The following is a 19660-nucleotide window of genomic DNA, read 5'->3' on the forward strand; positions in this document are numbered from 1 at the left end:
CCAAAATCAAGGGTCAATTACCACCGGAATTCAAGAAGGACCCCTTTTCAAACGCTGTCATTATCTTGTAAACACTTGTGCAACACTCAGCAGGTGCTTTAGTGTGTTCTATTCACTCCCTTAATCTTCTGGCAAGGTGAAAAAAAATCTGCCTTTCTGTCCTTGAGCAAGGCAGTTAACCCCCCAACAACACCTGCTCCCCGGTTGCTGATGACATGGACGTCGATTAAGGCAGCCTCCCGCATCTCTCTGATTCAGAGGGGTTGGGTTAAATGCGGAAAACACATTTCGGTTGAATGCATTAAGTTGTGAAACTGACTAGGTATCCCCTTTCCCTTCCCTTTCCCTTGTGGCTGGGCTGGTTGGACAAGGTCATGCTCCGCTCTCAAATGGCCATTAGAGGCTTTGATGTGGAAATAGACATTCCCTCTACTGACGCGATAGTCTTCTTTCAAGGGAAAAAAGGTGTGGAAATAACACTGAATGTTAGTTGAAATGACAAGCGGCAAGTAACATAAATGCTAATGCTAATAATGCTAATTTATGATAGTATATACAGTGCCTTCGGAAAGTATTCATTACCCTTTACTTGTAGGCCGTCATTGTAAATAAGAATTTGTTCTTTAATTAACTGACTTGCCTAGTTAAATAAAGGTTCAATTAAAATGTTGTTGTGCTACTGTACAGTGTGAATTCAAATTGATACTGACAACATGAAAATATGTTTTTACACATTTTTGACAATGTATTGAAAATGTAATATAGAAATATATCTACATAAGTATTCACACCCGAGTCAATACTTTGTAGAAGCACATTTGGCAGTGGTTACAGCTGTGAGCTTTCTACACCTGGATTGTGCAACATTTGCCCATTATTATTTTCAAAATGATTCAAGCTCTGTTGTTGATCATTGTGCTGGTTGTTGATCATTGCTTGACAACCATTTTCAGGTCTTGCCATGGATTTTCAAGAAAATTTAAGTCAAAACTATAACTCGGCCACTCAGGAAGATTCAATATCTTCTTGGTAAGAAACTCCAGTGTAGATTTGGCCTTGTGTTTTAAGTTATTGTCCTGCTAAAAGGTGCATTCATCTCCTAGAATCTGGTGGAAAATAGACAGAACCAGGTTTTCCTGTAGGATTTTGCCTGCGCTTAGCTCCATTCCATTGAATTTTTATACTGAAAACGTCCTTAACGATTACAAGCACACCCATAACATGATGCAACTACCATTATGCTTGAAAATTTGGAGAGTGGTGCTCAGTAATATGTTCTATTGGATTTGACCCAAACATAACACAGAGAGGTGGCTGCCTACAGACTTGATAAAATGTTCCACTTTAATAAACAGAACACTAGTCACTTTATTAATGCCACTTGAAGAATGTTTACATATCTCACATTACTGATCTCAATGTATATACTGTATACTGTATCCTTCACTATCTATTCTTTACTGTCTATTGCATCTTAGCCGCTCTGTCACTGCTCATCCATATATTTTATACTTACGTATATATTCTCATCCCATCTCATTTACTAGATTGTGTGTATTAGGTTTTGTTGTGGAATTTGTTAGATATTAGATTTTGTTGTGGAATTATTAGAATACTGCTGCACTGTTAGCTACTGCTGCACTGTCAGATCTGGAAGCATAAGCATTTCTATACACTTGCAATAACATCTGCTAAACATGTGTATGTGACCAATACAAAGTGATTTGATTTGACTTGTTAAGCACATGTTTTACTCCTGAACTTATTTAGGCTTGCCATAACAACGAGGTTGAGTACTTATGACATGTCAGCTTTTCATTTTTTATTAATTTGTCAAAATTTCTAAAAACATAATTCCACTATGACATTATGGGGTATTGTGTGTAAGCCAGTGACTAATAAATCTAAATAGAATCATTTTAAAATTCAGTCTGTAACACAACAAAATGTTATAAAGTTAAGGGGTCTGGATATTTTCTGAAAGCACTGTAATACAGCATAATCCTTAAACACTATTTACCATAATCAAAAGTTGCATAAATAGCATTTACACACTCCACTACTATCCTACCCCTGCCTAGCTGTCTGTACACAATCTCATCAGCCGTTGGGCTCCAAGCCTCAGAGCAGAACTCAGTCTCTTCACTCAGACCGCTAAATTTGGGATTAACATTAACGTAGAGGTGCTTAGGAAGACGACTGAAGCCTCAACCAGGTAGATTAGAATATGTGTGTGTGTGTGTGTGTGTGTGTGTGTGTGTGAGTGAGTAGGTGAGTGAGACAGAGGACATCCAGAGGCTGTCAGAGGGTAGATGGGGTGCAGTGTGTAGAAATGTAATGCACAGAACCAGAAATACCTCCATTCATTTCAACAGCTAAAGGAGACAAAACTAAGAGCCAGAAAGAAAGAACTTATGCAGGTAGACCTGGAAGACATGCTTTACACAACCTGACTGAACCACATTCTCATCAAAGATACATTTAACACAGCATCCTCGCTTTGAATAGAGTATTCCCTTTGCCAGGATGTGTGCAAATGGTTAGGCATATGATGAGCTCCTAAAGACATATATGTCTGGATCAGGACTCAGGAGAGAGAACAACATCAGAGACAGAAAAACCCTCTGTTAATAATGCATAGTCCATACTGAACAAAAAAATAAACGCAACATGCAACAATTTCAAAGATTTTACTGAGTTACAGAAAACAAAATCAGTCAATTGAAATAAATTCATTAGGCCCTAATCTATGGACTTCACATGACTGGGCAGGGGCACAGCCATGGGTGGGCCTAGGGAGTTGTTGGGAGCCCACCCAAAGGGTAGCCAGGCCCAGCAAATCAGAATGAGTCCCCTCCCCCCACCGGTTGGACATACTTCATAATTCTCTAATACAATGCTGGAGGCGGCTTATGGTAGAGAAATTAACCTTACATTCTCTGGCAATAGCTCTGGTGGACAGTCTTGCAGTCAGCATGCTAATTGTACGCTCCCTCAAAACTTTAGAAATCTGTGACAATGTGTTGTGTGACAAAATGGCACATTTTAGACTGGACTTTTATTGTCCCCAGCACAAGATGCACGTGTGTAAAGATCGTGCTGTTTAATCAGCTTCTTGATATGCCACACGTGTCAGGTGGATGGATTATCTTTGGTCACTAACAGGGAGGTAAACAAATTTGTGCACAAAATATGAAATAAATAATCTTTCTGTGCGTATGGAACATTTCTGGGATCTTTTATTTCAGCTCATGAAACACTTGACATGTTGCGTTTATATTTTTGTTCAGAATACTAGGGTCTGTATTGATGAAGCTCTCTCATGCACAGGAAATAAGTTCATTCCACACCGCAAGTTAAAGATTCATAAATAAAGAGTGTAACCCCAATGGCAGGCTGTCAGAGTGGAGATATTCAGGGAGAAATATGCAGCTTGTTTTGCAGGAAACTGAACATCCAAAGACCTTTAGCCCACATGAGATCAAATACGATCTGGTTTTATAAACTTTTCATGAATACAAAATAGTTAGATCAGCAGAATTCTAACATTATCCCACACGTGGGATGTTTCTCAACATTGACACTGAAGCTGATTTTCTTGTTAAATAACTACTCAGTATGTATAGGTCTTGACATGAATAGGCTACTTACCAGGGCAAAAATAGACAGTGTACCAAATGCCCATTATTTGTATTTACCAAATGTATTATTGTATTATTATTATTATTGAGCAATAATAGTCTGAGATGTGAGGATAGCCTACCCTGTCTATTCCACATTAGAAGAAAGGTTGTAATTTATTTTTCTGATTCACTTTTATTTCATAATCAGTAGCAAAGCGCGACATTTCACTGCAGTTCACATTTCTTTCCGGTAGGGTGCAGAATATCCTACTTTTTTAGACTGGCCACTGTACCCATAGCAACAATTACAACAACAAACCATAATATAGTGAGTGAGTGATGTTGACACTTTCCACTTTTGTGTAGAAGCGAAGTAATAAGCTTAACTAGATAGCTAGCTAAGAAAAAAAATGAGTCAAGCCGGTAACCTACGCGAGGATACGGAGGAGGCTGGACCTTCCGTGGACTCTGAAAATCCAGAGGAGAGAATTGCAGCCCGTCGCCTCCGGATAGCTGCACGAAGTGAAGCCAAGAAAAGGTAGCTAACGTTAGCTGGCTTCTGTTTGAGATAGCACCTGTTAGCCGCCTGTTAAACTTTTAGCTTAGCTGTTTAGCTATTGCAGGTGAAGGTGTATTCTGTCCTCTGCAACTTTAGTGTTAGCTATAGCTAGTTATATAGTATATGCCAAAATAAGATGTTCTTTTCCCATCTGTCATTCAGACAAGAACTGGGAGATGACTCCCGTGAAAAGAAAGAAATCAAAGAGGAGGCCAGGAAAAGCCAGCATCAAGTGGAACAGAGTGAGAAGGTACCATTAGGCCTATGTTATTGTTAGCATTAGAAATTCATTTGAAGCAATGAAACATAACGTCAACACAACACAGACACACTACATGTCTCCTTCTCTCATTCCCACCAGCGTATGATAAAGCTGCAGAGTGATGGGACGGAGCTGGTTACCAACATCCAGGTAGCAGCTGATTCTAGGGAATCGCGGCGTCAAACCGAGGTGGAGGAGGCCCACAGACTCAGGTACCATACCCAGGATCAGTGACTGTGCCCCGCAGCAGTTGTAGTGGAAGTGCTCCCTCTGCTGACCATGGACTGTAAATGCTTATCTCATTATGACAAAAAGCAGGTCAAACTAATACAACCTCCTCACAGCACCGCTCAACAAACAAACTCTTCTACCAATAATTGGAACGTTGTTGACTATCAACCAAACATTCATGTGCTCCAACCCTGCTCTCCTCTCCGACCTCCCTCTATCTCTCTCCCCTCCAACCCCTTCCCCTGAGCAGGGTGGAGAAGCTGGAGAATGAGGCCAAGTCGAGCCTGGAGAAGTTTGAGGAGATCACCAGGAAGTGGACGGTGGCAAAGATGAAGGAGATCCCCCAGGACCTGAGAGACTCTCTGAGCAGCCAGCAGCAGCTGTGTGCCCTGCTCATAGAGGACAAGAACAAACTCATCCATGAGTTGCAGAAGGTAGTGTGTGTGTGTGTGTGTGTGTTTGTTTGTTTGTTTGTTTGTGTGTGTGTGTGTGTGTGTGTGTGTGTGTGTGTGTGTGTGTGTGTGTGTGTGTGTGTGTATTAATTTGTTTTGTCTGTATGTATAATGTGTGTGTGCGTGTGTAGGAGATGAAGTTAAGTGACGATCGCTACGTCAAAGATCTAAAGAAGCAGGCAGAGGATGTGGACCTGATGATTGAGAGGATGGAGGACCAGGTCAAGTTTCTGATGGGCTCCTACAGGGATGAACTGGACCAGATAGAGGTGGGACACATTCAGAATCAGTGTTTAATACTCACATGTACAGGCTTGCAGGTGTGAATGCAGGGTACTGTGAAAATCTTAGGCTCCGAGCTAAAACATCCAGGATGAAGTGAAATAAAATAATGAAAATGGTGATAAAAAACAAAAACAATATAAATATAAATAGCACTATATAGTAAAGCGTGTTGAGGACGTGGGGGGGGGGGGATGACCATAGGGGGAGCAACATGACCATATAGAAGTTGTGGGGACCAAGTGAAATAAAAACAATGCAAATTATAATAAAAACCATCTATAATATACATATTAAAAACTGCAACAGTGATGAATGTAGTTGGGATGTGGGCAGAGTAAAAGTCATTTGCGGGGGTGGGGGGGCAGCATGTAAGGTAAGTGACCGTTGCGTGGGTGTGGGGAGGGGGAAAGGTCCATAGGAGTGGGAAGCAGCTGGTGGTGACTATTCAGAAAACTATTGGCCAGTCTATTGCCATGATGCTCCTGTACTTCCTGCGTCTGAGGAATTGAAGCAGGGAGAACAGGACGTGGCTAGGGTCCTTGATGATCGTCTTGGCCTTCCTGCGACACCTGGTGTTGTAGGTGTTCTGTAGGGCAGGCAGTGTCCACCCAACGGTTGTTGAAGAGTCGTTGTCGTGCCTTCTTCATCACGGTGTCCGTATGGTTAGACCATTTCAGCTTCTCTGAGATGTGCATGCCGGTGGATTTTGAAGTTATTGACCGTCTCCATGGTGGCCCTGTTGATGAGGATGGGGGCGTGTCCAGCCTGGTTCCTCCTGAAGTCCACAATCAGCTCCTTTGTTTTGCTAATGTTGTGGGAGAGGTTGTTTACCTGGCACCATGCTGTCAGAGTGCCTACCTCCTCCCTGTAGGGTGTCGTTGTTGGTATACAGGCTGTTATGTACGTTATGTTGGGGATATACGGACTGTTATGTCGTCAGCGAATTTGATGATGGAGTTGGAACTGTGTGAGGCCATGCAGTTGTGGGTATACAGGGAATACAGGAGGGGACTGAGGATGCACCATTGTGGGGCCCCCATGTTGAGAATTAGTGTCAAGAAGGTAATGTTGCCTAACTTCCCCACCTTGGGGTGGCCCGTCAGGAAGTCCAGGACACAGTTGCATAGGGAGGAGTTCAGACCCAGGGCCATGAGCTTTGTGATGAGCTTATAGGGCACTATGGTACTTAAGGCCGAGCTGTAGTCGATGAACAGCATCCACACATTCCCTAGGGGTCAACCCTTGGTGGGTGATCCACGAGCTGACATGAAAGATATGAGCCAGGTGGGAGGACGGGCTCATTGTATTGGGTGGAATGGAATTAATGGAAAGGAGTCAAACATGTGGTTTCCATATGTTGGATGTGTTTGATACCATTCCATTTATTCCATTCCAGCCATTACAATAAATACATCCTCCAATAGCTCGTCCCATCAGCCTCCACTGAGCCACCTTCTGTCTCCCCTGACCATGCAGTGTCCTGCTGACTTTGAGTGGGGCTGTTTCCTGTGTTTGGTTGGTTTTTGGTCACCAGGATGGTTATTGTGGTTGTTGACATGTTCATTGATCTGTTTGTTGATGGTTGTTGACCTGCTCCTGTTTTGTGCAGAATTCCTTTGAGCATGAGCGGAAGATCCTACTCACGGGGAACAGGAAGAAATGGGAACAGTACACGAAGGAGCGCCGGGACAAAGAGGTAAATAAGATTCAAATAAATACACTCTCTCTCTTCCCTCCCTGAAAATATACTTGAACTGTTTGTGTCTCTCCTTTCTCCCTCTCTCTCTCTCTCTCTCTAGCTGGAGAACGTGACGCAGAGGATGAAGAGGGTGGAGGAGTATGAGGTGTTGCTGCAGCAGCTGAGGACAGAGGACACGGAGGAATACAATATGATCAAGATCAAACTGGACACAGATGTTCAGGTAGACACAAAATATGAAAAAGTGGAACAAGTATGCAGGCATGTTAGGGACTGTATTTAAATGAGCTGTGGTGTGTGTGTGTGTAGATCTTGGAGCAGCAGCTGCAGCAGATGAAGGCTACGTACCAGCTGAACCAGGAGAAGCTGGAGTACAACTTCCAGGTGCTAAAGAAGAGAGACGAAGAGAACACCATCACCAAGTCCCAGCAGAAGAGAAAGATCACCAGGTAGCTACATCTACAATGATTCAAAAAGTATTCAGACCCCTTCACTTCCTTCCATCTACTCACAATACCCCATAATGACAAAGTAAAAACAGGTTTTTGAAATATCACATTTAAGTATTCAGACCCTTTACTCAGTACTTTGTTGAAGCACCTTTGGCTGCGATTACAGCCTCAAGTTTTCTTGGGTATGATGCTACAAGCTTGGCACACCTGCATTTGGGGAGTTTCTCCCATTCTTCTCTGCAGATCCTCTCAAGCTCTGTTGGGTAGGATGGGGAGCATCGCTGCTCAAGTTATTTTCAGTTCTCTTCAGAGATGTTTGATCGTATTCAAGTCAAATCAAATCAAATCAAATTTTATTTGTCACATACACATGGTTAGCAGATGTTAATGCGAGTGTAGCGAAATGCTTGTGCTTCTAGTTCCGACAATGCAGTAATAACAAGTAATCTAACTAACAATTCCAAAACTACTGTCTTGTACACAGTGTAAGGGGATAAAGAATATGTACATAAGGATATATGAATGAGTGATGGTACAGAGCAGCATAGGCAAGATACAGTAGATGGTATCGGGTACAGTATGTACAAATGAGATGAGTATGTAAACAAAGTGGCATAGTATAGTATAAAGTGGCTAGTGATACATGTATTACATAAGGATACCGTCGATGATATAGAGTACAGTATATACGTATGCATATGAGATGAATAATGTAGGGTAAGTAACATTTATATAAGGTAGCATTGTTTAAAGTGGCTAGTGATATATTTACATCATTTCCCATCAATTCCCATTATTAAAGTGGCTGGAGTTGAGTCAGTGTCAGTGTGTTGGCAGCAGCCACTCAGTGTTAGTGGTGGCTGTTTAACAGTCTGATGGCCTTGAGATAGAAGCTGTTTTTCAGTCTCTCGGTCCCAGCTTTGATGCACCTGTACTGACCTCGCCTTCTGGATGATAGCGGGGTGAACAGGCAGTGGCTCGGGTGGTTGATGTCCTTGATGATCTTTATGGCCTTCCTGTGACATCGGGTGGTGTAGGTGTCCTGGAGGGCAGGTAGTTTGCCCCCGGTGATGCGTTGTGCAGACCTCACTACCCTCTGGAGAGCCTTACGGTTGAGGGCGGTGCAGTTGCCATACCAGGCGGTGATACAGCCCGCCAGGATGCTCTCGATTGTGCATCTGTAGAAGTTTGTGAGTGCTTTTGGTGACAAGCCGAATTTCTTCAGCCTCCTGAGGTTGAAGAGGCGCTGCTGCGCCTTCTTCACGATGCTGTCTGTGTGAGTGGACCAATTCAGTTTGTCTGTGATGTGTATGCCGAGGAACTTAAAACTTGCTACCCTCTCCACTACTGTTCCATCGATGTGGATAGGGGGGTGTTCCCTCTGCTGTTTCCTGAAGTCCACAATCATCTCCTTAGTTTTGTTGACGTTGAGTGTGAGGTTGTTTTCCTGACACCACACTCCGAGGGCCCTCACCTCCTCCCTGTAGGCCGTCTCATCGTTGTTGGTAATCAAGCCTACCACTGTTGTGTCGTCCGCAAACTTGATGATTGAGTTGGAGGCGTGCGTGGCCACGCAGTCGTGGGTGAACAGGGAGTACAGGAGAGGGCTCAGAACGCAACCTTGTCCGGGCTCTGGCTGGGCCACTCAAGGACATTCAGAGACTTGTCCCGAAGCCACTTCTGCGTTGTCTTGGCTGTGTGCTTAGGGTCGTTATCCTGTTGGAAGGTGAACCTTTGCCCCAGTCAGTCTCTTTGGATAATTCATTCCAATCATTTTAAAGTTAACAGCAGGTATTTTGAGAAGCCTTTTGGTCCTAGAGTTGGCACTCCGGTACCGCTTGCCATGCGGTAGCAGAGGGAACAGTCTATGACTGGGGTGGCTGGGGTCTTTGACAATTCTTTGGGCTTTCCTCTGACACCGCCTGGTGTAGAGGTCCTGGATGGCAGGCAGCTTAGCCCCAGTGATGTACTGGGCCATACGCACTACCCTCTGTAGTGCCTTGCGGTTGGATGCCGAGCATTTGCTGTACCAGGCAGTGATGCAACCAGATGCTCTCGATGTTGCAGCTGTAGAACATTTTGATGATCTGACGACCCATGCCAAATCTTTTCAGTCTCCTGAGGGGGAATAGGTTTTGTTGTGCCCTCTTCACGACTATCTTGGTGTGTTTGGACCATTCTAGATTGTTGGTGATGTGGACACCTCTCAACCTGCTCCACTACAGTCCCGTCGATGAGAATGGGGACGTGCCCGGTCTTCCTTTTCCTGTAGTCCACAATCATCTCCTTTGTCTTGATTACGTTGAGGTATAGGCTGTTATTCTGGCACAGGTCTCTGACCTCCTCCCTTAGGCTGTCTCGTCATTGTTGGTAATCAGACCTACCACTGTTGTGTTGTCTGCAAACTTAATGATGGTGTTGGAGTCGTGCCTGGCCATGCAGTCGTGGGTGAACAGGGAGTACAGGAGGGACTGAGCACGCACCCCTGAGGGGCCCCAGTGTTGAGGATCAGCGTGGTAGATGTGTTGTTGTCTACCCTTACTACCTGGGGGTGGCCCGTCAGGAAGTCCACGATCCAGTTGCAGAGGGAGGTGTTTAGTCCCAGGATCCTTAGCTTAGTGATCAGCTTTGAGGGCACTATGGTGTTGAATGCTGAGCTGTAGTCAATGAATAGCATTCTCACGTAGGTGTTCCTTTTGTCCAGGTGGGAAAGGGCAGTGTGGAGTACAAAAGAGATTGCATCATCTGTGGATCTGTTTGAGCGGTATGCAAATTGGCATGGGTCTAGGGTTTCTGGGATAATGGTGTTGATCAATCAATCAATCAAATTTATTTTATATAGCCCTTCGTACATCAGCTGATATCTCAAAGTGCTGTACAGAAACCCAGCCTAAAACCCCAAACAGCAAGCAATGCAGGTGAAGAAGCACGGTGGCTAGGAAAAACTCCCTAGAAAGGCCAAAACCTAGGAAGAAACCTAGAGAGGAACCAGGCTATGTGGGGTGGCCAGTCCTCTTCTGGCTGTGCCGGGTGGAGATTATAACAGAACATGGCCAAGATGTTCAAATGTTCATAAATGATCAGCATGGTCGAATAATAATAAGGCAGAAAAGTTGAAACTGGAGCAGCAGCACAGCCAGGTGGACTGGGGACAGCAAGGAGTCATCATGTCAGGTAGTCCTGGGGCATGGTCCTAGGGCTCAGGTCCTCCGAGAGAGAGAAAGAGAGAAGGAGAGAATTAGAGAACGCACACTTAGATTCACACAGGACACCGAATAGGACAGGAGAAGTACTCCAGATATAACAAACTGACCCTAGCCCCCCGACACATAAACTACTGCAGCATAAATACTGGAGGCTGAGACAGGAGGGGTCAGGAGACACTGTGGCCCACTCCGAGGACACCCCCGGACAGGGCCAAACAGGAAGGATATAACCCCACCCACTTTGCCAAAGCACAGCCCCCACACCACTAGAGGGATATCTTCAACCACCAACTTACCATCCTGAGACAAGGCTGAGTATAGCCCACAAAGACCTCCGCCACGGCACAACTTAAGGGGGGGGGGGGGGGGCGCCAACCCAGACAGGATGACCACATCAGTGACTCAACCCACTCAGGTGACGCACCCCCTCCAGGGACAGCATGTGATGTGAGCCATTACCAGTCTTTCAAAGCACTTCATGGCTATGGATGTAAGTGCTACGGATCGGTAGTCATTTACACAGGGACTATGGTGGTCTGCTTGAAGCATGTTGGTATTACAGACTCAATCAGGGACGCATGTTGAAAATGCCAGTGAAGACACCTGCCAGTTGGTCAGCACATGCCCGGAGCACACATGTCCTGGTAATCCGTCTGGCCCAGCAGCCTTGTGAATGTTGACCTGTTTAAAGGGCTTACTCACGTTGGCTATGGAGAGTGTGATCACACAGTCGTCCGGAACAGCTGATGCTCTCATGCATGCCTCAGTGTTGCTTGCCTCGAAGCGAGCATAGAAGTGATTTAGCTCGTCTGGTAGATTTGTGTCACTGGGCAGTTCGCGGCTGTGCTTCCCTTTGTAGTCTGTAAAGGTTTGCAGGCCCTGCCACATCTAACAAGCATCGGAGACGGTGTAGTAAGATTCGATCTTAGTCCTGTATTGGCGCTTTGCCTGTTTGATGGTTCGTCGGAGGGCATAGCAGGATTTCTTATAAGCTTCCAGGTTATAAGCTTCCCGAGTCCAAAACCTTGAAAGCAGCAGTTCTACCCTTTAGCTCAGTGCGAATGTTGCCTGTAATCCATGGCTTCTGGTTGGGGTATATACGTACAGTCACTGTGGGGACAACAGGTATTGTGTGTAGATTAATGAGGAATTGTTTTTATTTAATACATTTTAGAATAAGGCTGTAACGTCACAAAATGTGGAAGAGTAAAGGTGTCTGAATACTTTCCGAATGCACCCTATAACACTATCACTATAGCACCATTATACCACCTGATGTACAAAAGACATGTTTGCTGCATCTTAGATGGGCGCTGTCCACTGCAATGTGGCGCTGAATTTCTGAGTTCTGTTTCCACCGGTGTGCGCTTCTGTGGTGCTGAATCGCCAATCTCTTCTATCACAGTGGGTTTGTTTACTTTAGCACCATTAGATATTTTAAACCTATTGACAAAAGTCGACAACAGTTTGGGGCTGTAGTTTGGGGGAAACTGGTTAGCTTGTAAATAACACTTATACCTGTGTAGTTCTGCTGTAGTTACTGGGACTTTTATCATCTAGGCTGCAGGATGTTGTCAACAACCTGAAGATTAAGTGTGCCAACCAGGAGAAGCAGTCTCGCGAGGAGAACCAGAACCTCACTGACGACTACACACGCATCATGCAACAGTACAAACACATGCAGAAGAAGATGAGGTGAGTAACACACACACACACGGATACACACATGGACACACACACACACACACATACGGATACATACACGGATACACACACGGATACACACACACACACGGACACACATACACACACACACACACACACACACACACACACACACAAAGAGAATGTAATTGTCAGTCTTTGCATTTTCATGTTCTTTTCACGTCAAGTGCAATGTCCCATGCACTTGGGGAGACTTCGACACAATGTCTTACTTGCTTTTCGCTTCAGAAAGCCTTGTTTTGCCCATCCCTACTAATAAGACTATGCTCTTTCCCCTCCTTCCATTCAGGCACTTTGCGGCCATCGATGCCAAGAAGTTTGAGGAGGTGTGGCTGATGAACGAGGAGGAGGTCAAGGCGCTGGTGGAGAAGGCCCTGGATACAGACCGGCTGGTCCACGAGCAGCAGTTGGGCCTGGCCTGGCAGCGCCCATCACTGGCTTTCATGGAGCGCTGCGGCCCCCTTCAGCCCCATAGACAGACCCAGAAGACTGCGCACCAGGCAATCTCCGAGCTGCTCCAGCTTGGGCAGACCAGTGGCCTGGGGAAGGGGAAGTACCAGGAGGCCGGGGTTGGGCCTGGGGCAGAGAGCCCTGGGTTGGCTGTGGAGGTGTATGACTCAGGAGCAGGGCTGGAGAGTGGGAGCAGTGAGGTGGAGAGAGAGAGGGAAGGGAGTGAGGGGGAGCACAGTGGGACGGTGTCGGTGAAGATTGTCAAGAAGCTCCTGGAGCTGCTGTGTGACGAGGCGGTGAGCGGGTGTTAGAGGAATTCTAAATTCCTATATGTTTTGTAGCCAAAACCAAATTCACACTCTCTCTATTTCATAATAAGTTGTAAGTTTATCATTTATGCATGAAATAGATCGAGACCAGTCTTAAAAGTCAGGTAACAGCGTTTAATTCAAGAGAGTACTGACCCAAAATACAAAGAACATTACATTTTAAAGAGAGAAGATAAAAGTGACGTCATCAGTTTCTCACACTCTCTCCGATCCACACAATAGCGCAGTGTCTTCAGGTCTGGAAATTGTCTTCTACTCCCCTCATAAAACAAACATTCCAATCTGTCTAAAAATATATACTCTTCTCCACTAATGGATCATAAAACAAACGTTTTTATCTGTCTAAAGAGAGATGCCATCCCTCTCCCTTAAACCCGCAAGGTACAGACAATTAATTCGTTATACCTACATTTTCAGTCCTAGTTTAACCAAGAACCCATACATTTCATACCATAACATAATAGTATTAAAATAAATGGTTCTAATTTAAATGTATACATAATTAATCATTTCAACTATAATTTCCTCCAACAGCGGGCTAAGAGTTTGTGTGTCTGTATGACAGAGGAATAGAGAGAGGAAGAGGAACTGTGTCATCTAACTCAACTACTTCAACATTTAGCCTTTACAGCTTCTCTGTCTCTCTCTCCTTCCCTCCCTCACCTCCACAGGGTTTTCTGATAGAGTAAACTTCTGAAGCTTCTCTGTCTCTCTCTCCTTCCCTCCGTCACCTCCACAGGGTTTTCTGATAGAGTAAACTTCTGAAGCTTCTCTGTCTCTCTCTCCTTCCCTCCGTCACCTCCACAGGGTTTTCTGATAGAGAGTAAACTTCTGAAGCTTCTCTGTCTCTCTCTCCTTCCCTCCCTCACCTCCACAGGGTTTTCTGATAGAGAGTAAACTTCTGAAGCTTCTCTGTCTCTCTCTCCTTCCCTCCCTCACCTCCACTGGGTTTTCTGATAGAGAGTAAACTTCTGAAGCTTCTCTGTCTCTCTCTCCTTCCCTCCCTCACCTCCACAGGGTTTTCTGATAGAGAGTAAACTTCTGAAGCTTCTCTCTCCACTGGAGAAGGATGAACAGTCCCTCATGAAGCTGGACTCCATCTTCACTGTGAGTTACAACGTGACGGCTATATGTATGTTATGTCACCTGTAACTATACATTTACTGTCACATAAACACAGGACAGTCGCGACAGAGGAGCTGTGCCAGTGTTGTCTCCGCTCTGTTCTTTTCTGCCAGGCCATGGGGATCGAGAGCGAGGAGGACGTGTACAAGCTGGCGGATTTCTTCATGAAGTACAGACATACACAAGGGGAGCAGACCCAGGTAAGGAGGGGGGAGGGAAGAAGAGAAGGGAGGGAGGGAGGGAGGGAGGGAGGGAGGGAGGGAGGGAGGGAGGGAGGGAGGGAGGGAGGGAGGGAGGGAGGGAGGGAGGGAGGGAGGGAAGAAGGCTGATGTTAGTAGCCATGATGACCAGCTCCGCACTGACGTCTTGTAAGAATGATCAGAAAACATGATCCCCTCTTTCTTTTCTTATTTTTTTTTGTATTCAGGATGTGTCTGCAAAATGGGGCGTGGCCAGTCCTCAGGCTGAGCGAGGGGAGTTTACCTCCTCCTGCAGCCCGCCGTCTGACCTCATCCATCCCAATGATGTCCTGGTGGCCCTGAGGGCCTTCACTGCTCAACACTGCCGGCCCAGGTCAGCACTGGGGCTCTCTGTTTCAATACCCAAACTAGCATACCACTTATAATCAAGCAATGTATTGGGCATGCATTCTAAGTGCCTTGCCCATGTATTAAGCAATAAGGCCCAAAGGGGTGTGGTAAAGGATCAATATACCACGGCTAAGGGCTGCTCTTTTGCACGATGGAACACAGAATACCTGGATACCGCCCTTAGCCCTGGTATATTGGCCATATACCACAACCCCTCGGGCCTCATTGCTTAATTATGTGGTGACACGTTGGACTCCATACGGCGAACTTAAATCAGTGTAGAAACCACCTTGCAAATGTTATGTGGGGAAGCGTAACTTTACACACAATATTTCTCACAATGAAAGTGATGATTGTGACATTTCCCCAGAGAGTTAGCTGCCTCTCACCAGCACAGTATGCTGGGTCTAGGAGGGCGAGATGACACCGAAGACGCTGCTTACTGGGAGGCCATGGGTGACGTCATCCCTGAGGCCAAACTCAAGATCTGGGGCGCCCTGGAGGCAGCACTTGACAAGTACCAGTGAGTATCACACACTCTGCTCCCACACACGCATACACATGATGACAAGATAGTAGCGGCCTCGTATGGCGTTACAAAACAGGTGATATAAAAAGTGGTGATCGACTGAGCGTCGCTTTGATTGATTATTTGAATCTGTCTGTTCCTAGCATTGTTCTGACAGAGAGGTCCAAGTTCATCACAGACACACAGAGCCTGAAACAGCAGAACACGGAGCTACGGATGCTGCTCCACCAATACGTCAACTCCAGGGTGTGTGTGGTGTGTGTGTGTGCCTGTGATTGCATCGAGAGGGTTTGTGTCCAGAATGTGTTTGCTAATTTAATGACACGTCCACTGAACCTATCTACATTCTTCTCATAGGTTAATGCTGAGCTGGAGATCCCGCCTAACCTGGTGATGCAGTTGGCTCCTGAGGGAACAAACTGACTAATCGGGAAGAGCACACACAAACCCACAGTGCAGTTGAAATGCTTCAATATTTAATGATGAAAATAAAGCACTTCATCAACATACGGTATGAGAATTGATGTTTACACTTTTAATAGAAAATATAAAGTGCATAATGGGAGTATTACCTTATAGTAAAGTAGAATGTATAGAAGATTATACCAACAATATGTGATAATAGTGCAATGCATTAGAGTGTGTACAAAGAGCCTTTCAAATACCAACAATGCATAAGATAGTGCAAATACACTCAGGGATCAGGCACATTGAGAGAAAGTTTGCATGTGTGTGGTTGATAAGTGTGTTCAGCCAGCGATGTTGAAGATCTTGTTGCTGAGGGCAGAGGGCATGGAGAAGAAGAGCAGGCCCAGGAACAGTAGTCCCAGGACAGCCCCCAGCAGTAGAACACAGTGCAGCTTGTACTGCCTCCAGGCCAGGATACACACCACATGCATTGGGCTCAGCAACCACGACAGACTGGTATTGGGACGACTGCAGGAAGAGATGTTTACACACACACACACACACACACACACACACACACAAAACTGAAATGTACACACACGGACACACAAACACTACTAATAACGAGTCATATTGATACATATTGAAACACACAAAGAACACAGCGACACACACTGGACGACACATTGTAACCAGATACAAACAGTTGTCAAAATTGTTATTTCAATTAATTCCATTTATTTAAGATCATTGTTAAAACAGACTAAATGTTTGTATTGCATACTCATCAACAGGAGAATATAATAGACTTAGTGTTAGTGCAAACAAAATCCATTTTTGTTGGTTTTGTATTTTGTGAACATGAGATCACTAAAATGACTGCAACACAAATGATGTCATAACTACAAGTAGGTCAAGCAAGGGAAAACCAGAGGGAACTGCACACTGCAAACAAAGTCATCTGACAGGCCGACAGGGCAGAGGTCAAGAGGCCAAGCCACACCTCCCTTTTACCGGACCTCTTGTGCTATAAGGTGCACATAACCACTTCCGGGAAAATCTGCATGGATTAAAACGTGTCAGGATCCATACAGATAAAAGGTTTAGAAGCCGACTGTAAAAGCTATAGTAGAAAGGAAGTCATGCCATATCTGATGACCATGTGAACTCAATCACCGTGAGATGTTAGAATACAGATGCATGCTTATATTACTCTAAAACTACTGGATATTTTAACTGGATAACTAAGAACCAATAAGAGCATTCCAGGTCACTGAAGAAAGTGGTGAAGAAACAAACTTTGTTCCATAAAATGTTGGTGTTTGACGACATAATTTAAGCCAAACAATAGCAAGTTTACTTCTCTAATGGATTCATATTCGAAAGCTATTCTTGTATTCCTTGTCCCTCTTTAAATCTTGTTAAACTACAGTAGGAAAATAGACACCTGTTTTCAGTCTCATTATTTTAGAAGACGTGTGCACAGGCTGCAAGAGCTAAAGAGGAACGCTAATGAACTGTTGGAAAAACATTTCATTTGATCCAGTTCAAGAGCTCACACCAACCCCATGATTCCCATTTGGAAACCGACACACAGTGCCTTCAGAAAGTATTCAAACCCCTTGACTTATTCCACATTTTGTTGTGTTGATAGCGATTACAGCCGTGAGTCTTTCTGGGTCTCTAAGACCATTCTTATTTTCTAACTTCTTCAAGCTTGGTGAAATTGGTTGTTGATCATTGGTAGACAATAATTTTCAGGTCTTGCCATAGATTTTCAAGTAGATTTAAGTCAAAACGGTAACTCAGCCACTTGAGTGTTGGCCTTGTGTTTTAGCTTATTGTCCTGCTGAAAGGCAAATTTTTCTCCCAGTGTCTGGTGGAAATCAGACTGAAACAGGTTTTCCTCTAGGATTTTGCCTGTGCCAAGCTCCATAACGTTTATTTTTTATCCTGAAAAGCTCCCCAGTCCTTATCGATTACAAGCAATAACCCTAACAAAGATTTGTTATAACTAACCCAATATAGACCACAGCCTATCATTTCTGAAGGGAGAAAATGAATCATAGTGGGCAGAACAAGCAACTTTGATAACCTCTTTATAATGTCTGCTTTTTAAATTGTATCTACCAATAGGTTCCCTTCTTTGCCAGGCATTGGAAAATCTCCCTGGTCTTTGCGTTTGAATCCCTGTATGAAATGTTAAATTCAGGTTTGCAACATGACAAAATTTTGAAAAAGTCAATGGCACTGAAGGCACTGTCTCATGGGGTGGCAGGTAGCCTAGTGGTTAGAGCGTTGGACCAGTAACCGAGAAGTTGCTAGATTGAATCCCCGAGCTGACAAGGTAAAAAACCTGTCGTTCTGCCCCTCAACAAGGCAGTTCACCCACTGTTCCTAGGCCGTCATGGTAAATAAGAATTTGTTCTTAACTGACTTGCCTAGTTAAATAAATAGTAATGGAAATGATTACAACATCACTTGAGAAATGATCAAACTAACCATGTCCTTCCAAATAATTGTATATGTTTTTAGGAGACCAGGAGCTCCGATCGCCTTCCATATTTATTATTATTTTATTGACAAGACAGTTATAAGTACAGAATAGTAGACAATGGAGAGAGATACAGAAAGGAAGGGCGCGGACAATCCGCCGAGCCGGGGATCGAATCCCCATCGACAGGGGGCATGTGTAGTCCGGAATCGGAAGCTTAGATTGCTACACCAGACTCCGGCAACTTCCAAATCAATTTAAGTCATGAATAAACAAATACATACATAGGTAAATAAACCATCTCTGAAATGTAACATCAGGGTTTGCTGCATTGCTGATGATGAGATCAGGGTTGAGTTGTTTGATTGGTTAGTCAGTGGCCAGTGCAGGGATGAGGTTTCTGATTGGTTAGCGTCCTGAAGCATTTGATCGGTTAGGCCCACTGTGCTACTGTAGCAGTCGAAAGTAGATGGTTGTTCCTAGTTTTCAGAAGACCAAGGGATAGGAAGTCCTTGAGTATGTGTGTTGAGCAGCACTGCCATGGTTAGAGGGGCGGTGGAGAAGGGGCAAGGCTGGGATGCGGAGGGAGTGGACTGGGGGGGCTGCTGTCATCTTGTCTTCCCATCTATCCACCTTTCCCTCCCCTATTCTCTCCCTTACACGCCCTCTCTCAGCAGCACTGAGGCGAGTGTGTTTGGGGGGAGGGTACTGATGGAGAGACTGGGGGATGTTGTTTGGTGGATGTGAGTATTAACAAAGGAAAGTGGAAGTGCATGGAACCCCACCCACCACCCCCACCACTCCTCTGTGTCTCGACCACCCCCAACCCACCCTGGTACCCATCCCTGCAGCCCCAATCAGCCCCCTCAGGCCCCCAGCATCTTCTTGACCAGGTAGCCAGGCATGCTGTAGAGGAAGAGCCCCAGCATCATGAGCAGCAGCAGGGCCACAACAATCTTGATGATAAGCCACTTGTAGCGGTTACACACCAGGTAGCGGATAGCCTTCAGCGGGCTCAGGAACCACAGGAATGTGGTGTCCGGCCGACTGGGGGGATGGGTGTAAGATTAGAGGGGAAGGGTGAGGATAGAGGGGTAGATAGTGGGGCATGGGATGGATGGGATGGGGGTTGAGGGTTAAAAGGGTGTGATGGAGGGTATAAGGGAAGGCAGTGGGGAAAGATATGGGGTAGATGGGGGCGGTTGTGGGAGAGGTAGAGGTGGGGAACAGAAGGGTGAGTG

The 19660-nt window shown here is 45.1% G+C and overlaps 2 protein-coding genes across 6 annotated transcripts in view; one reads left to right on the forward strand and one right to left on the reverse strand.

Annotated features, from left to right (window-relative positions):
* The first annotated feature begins 3905 nt into the window (after positions 1 to 3905).
* Positions 3906 to 16024, forward strand: drc1 (dynein regulatory complex subunit 1 homolog (Chlamydomonas)). The gene is made up of 16 exons (XM_036985436.1): positions 3906 to 4161; positions 4345 to 4432; positions 4544 to 4656; positions 4926 to 5109; positions 5259 to 5396; positions 7022 to 7108; positions 7212 to 7334; positions 7421 to 7560; positions 12330 to 12464; positions 12784 to 13240; positions 14291 to 14380; positions 14512 to 14598; positions 14826 to 14971; positions 15359 to 15511; positions 15661 to 15763; positions 15875 to 16024. The coding sequence occupies exons 1-16, from the start codon at positions 4034 to 4036 to the stop codon at positions 15938 to 15940; spliced, it is 2238 nt and encodes a 745-aa protein (XP_036841331.1). The 5' UTR covers positions 3906 to 4033; the 3' UTR covers positions 15941 to 16024.
* A 103-nt stretch (positions 16025 to 16127) lies between these two features.
* The window catches only part of LOC110530908 (otoferlin), a 152732-nt gene continuing 149199 nt past the window's right edge, over positions 16128 to 19660 (reverse strand). For 2 of the 5 annotated variants that reach the window (XM_036985432.1, XM_036985434.1), the window contains exon 46: positions 19231 to 19466. In XM_036985432.1, coding sequence (XP_036841327.1) covers positions 19286 to 19466 — 181 coding nt within the window. In that variant the 3' untranslated portion in view covers positions 19231 to 19285. Of the gene's footprint in view, positions 16454 to 19230; positions 19467 to 19660 lie in introns of those variants that run through there. The other 3 variants (XM_036985431.1, XM_036985433.1, XM_036985435.1) reach the window with 2 other exon arrangements.

This window comes from Oncorhynchus mykiss, chromosome 8 (assembly GCF_013265735.2).
Source record: "Oncorhynchus mykiss isolate Arlee chromosome 8, USDA_OmykA_1.1, whole genome shotgun sequence".
In the NCBI taxonomy this organism is placed as follows: Eukaryota; Metazoa; Chordata; class Actinopteri; order Salmoniformes; family Salmonidae; genus Oncorhynchus; species Oncorhynchus mykiss.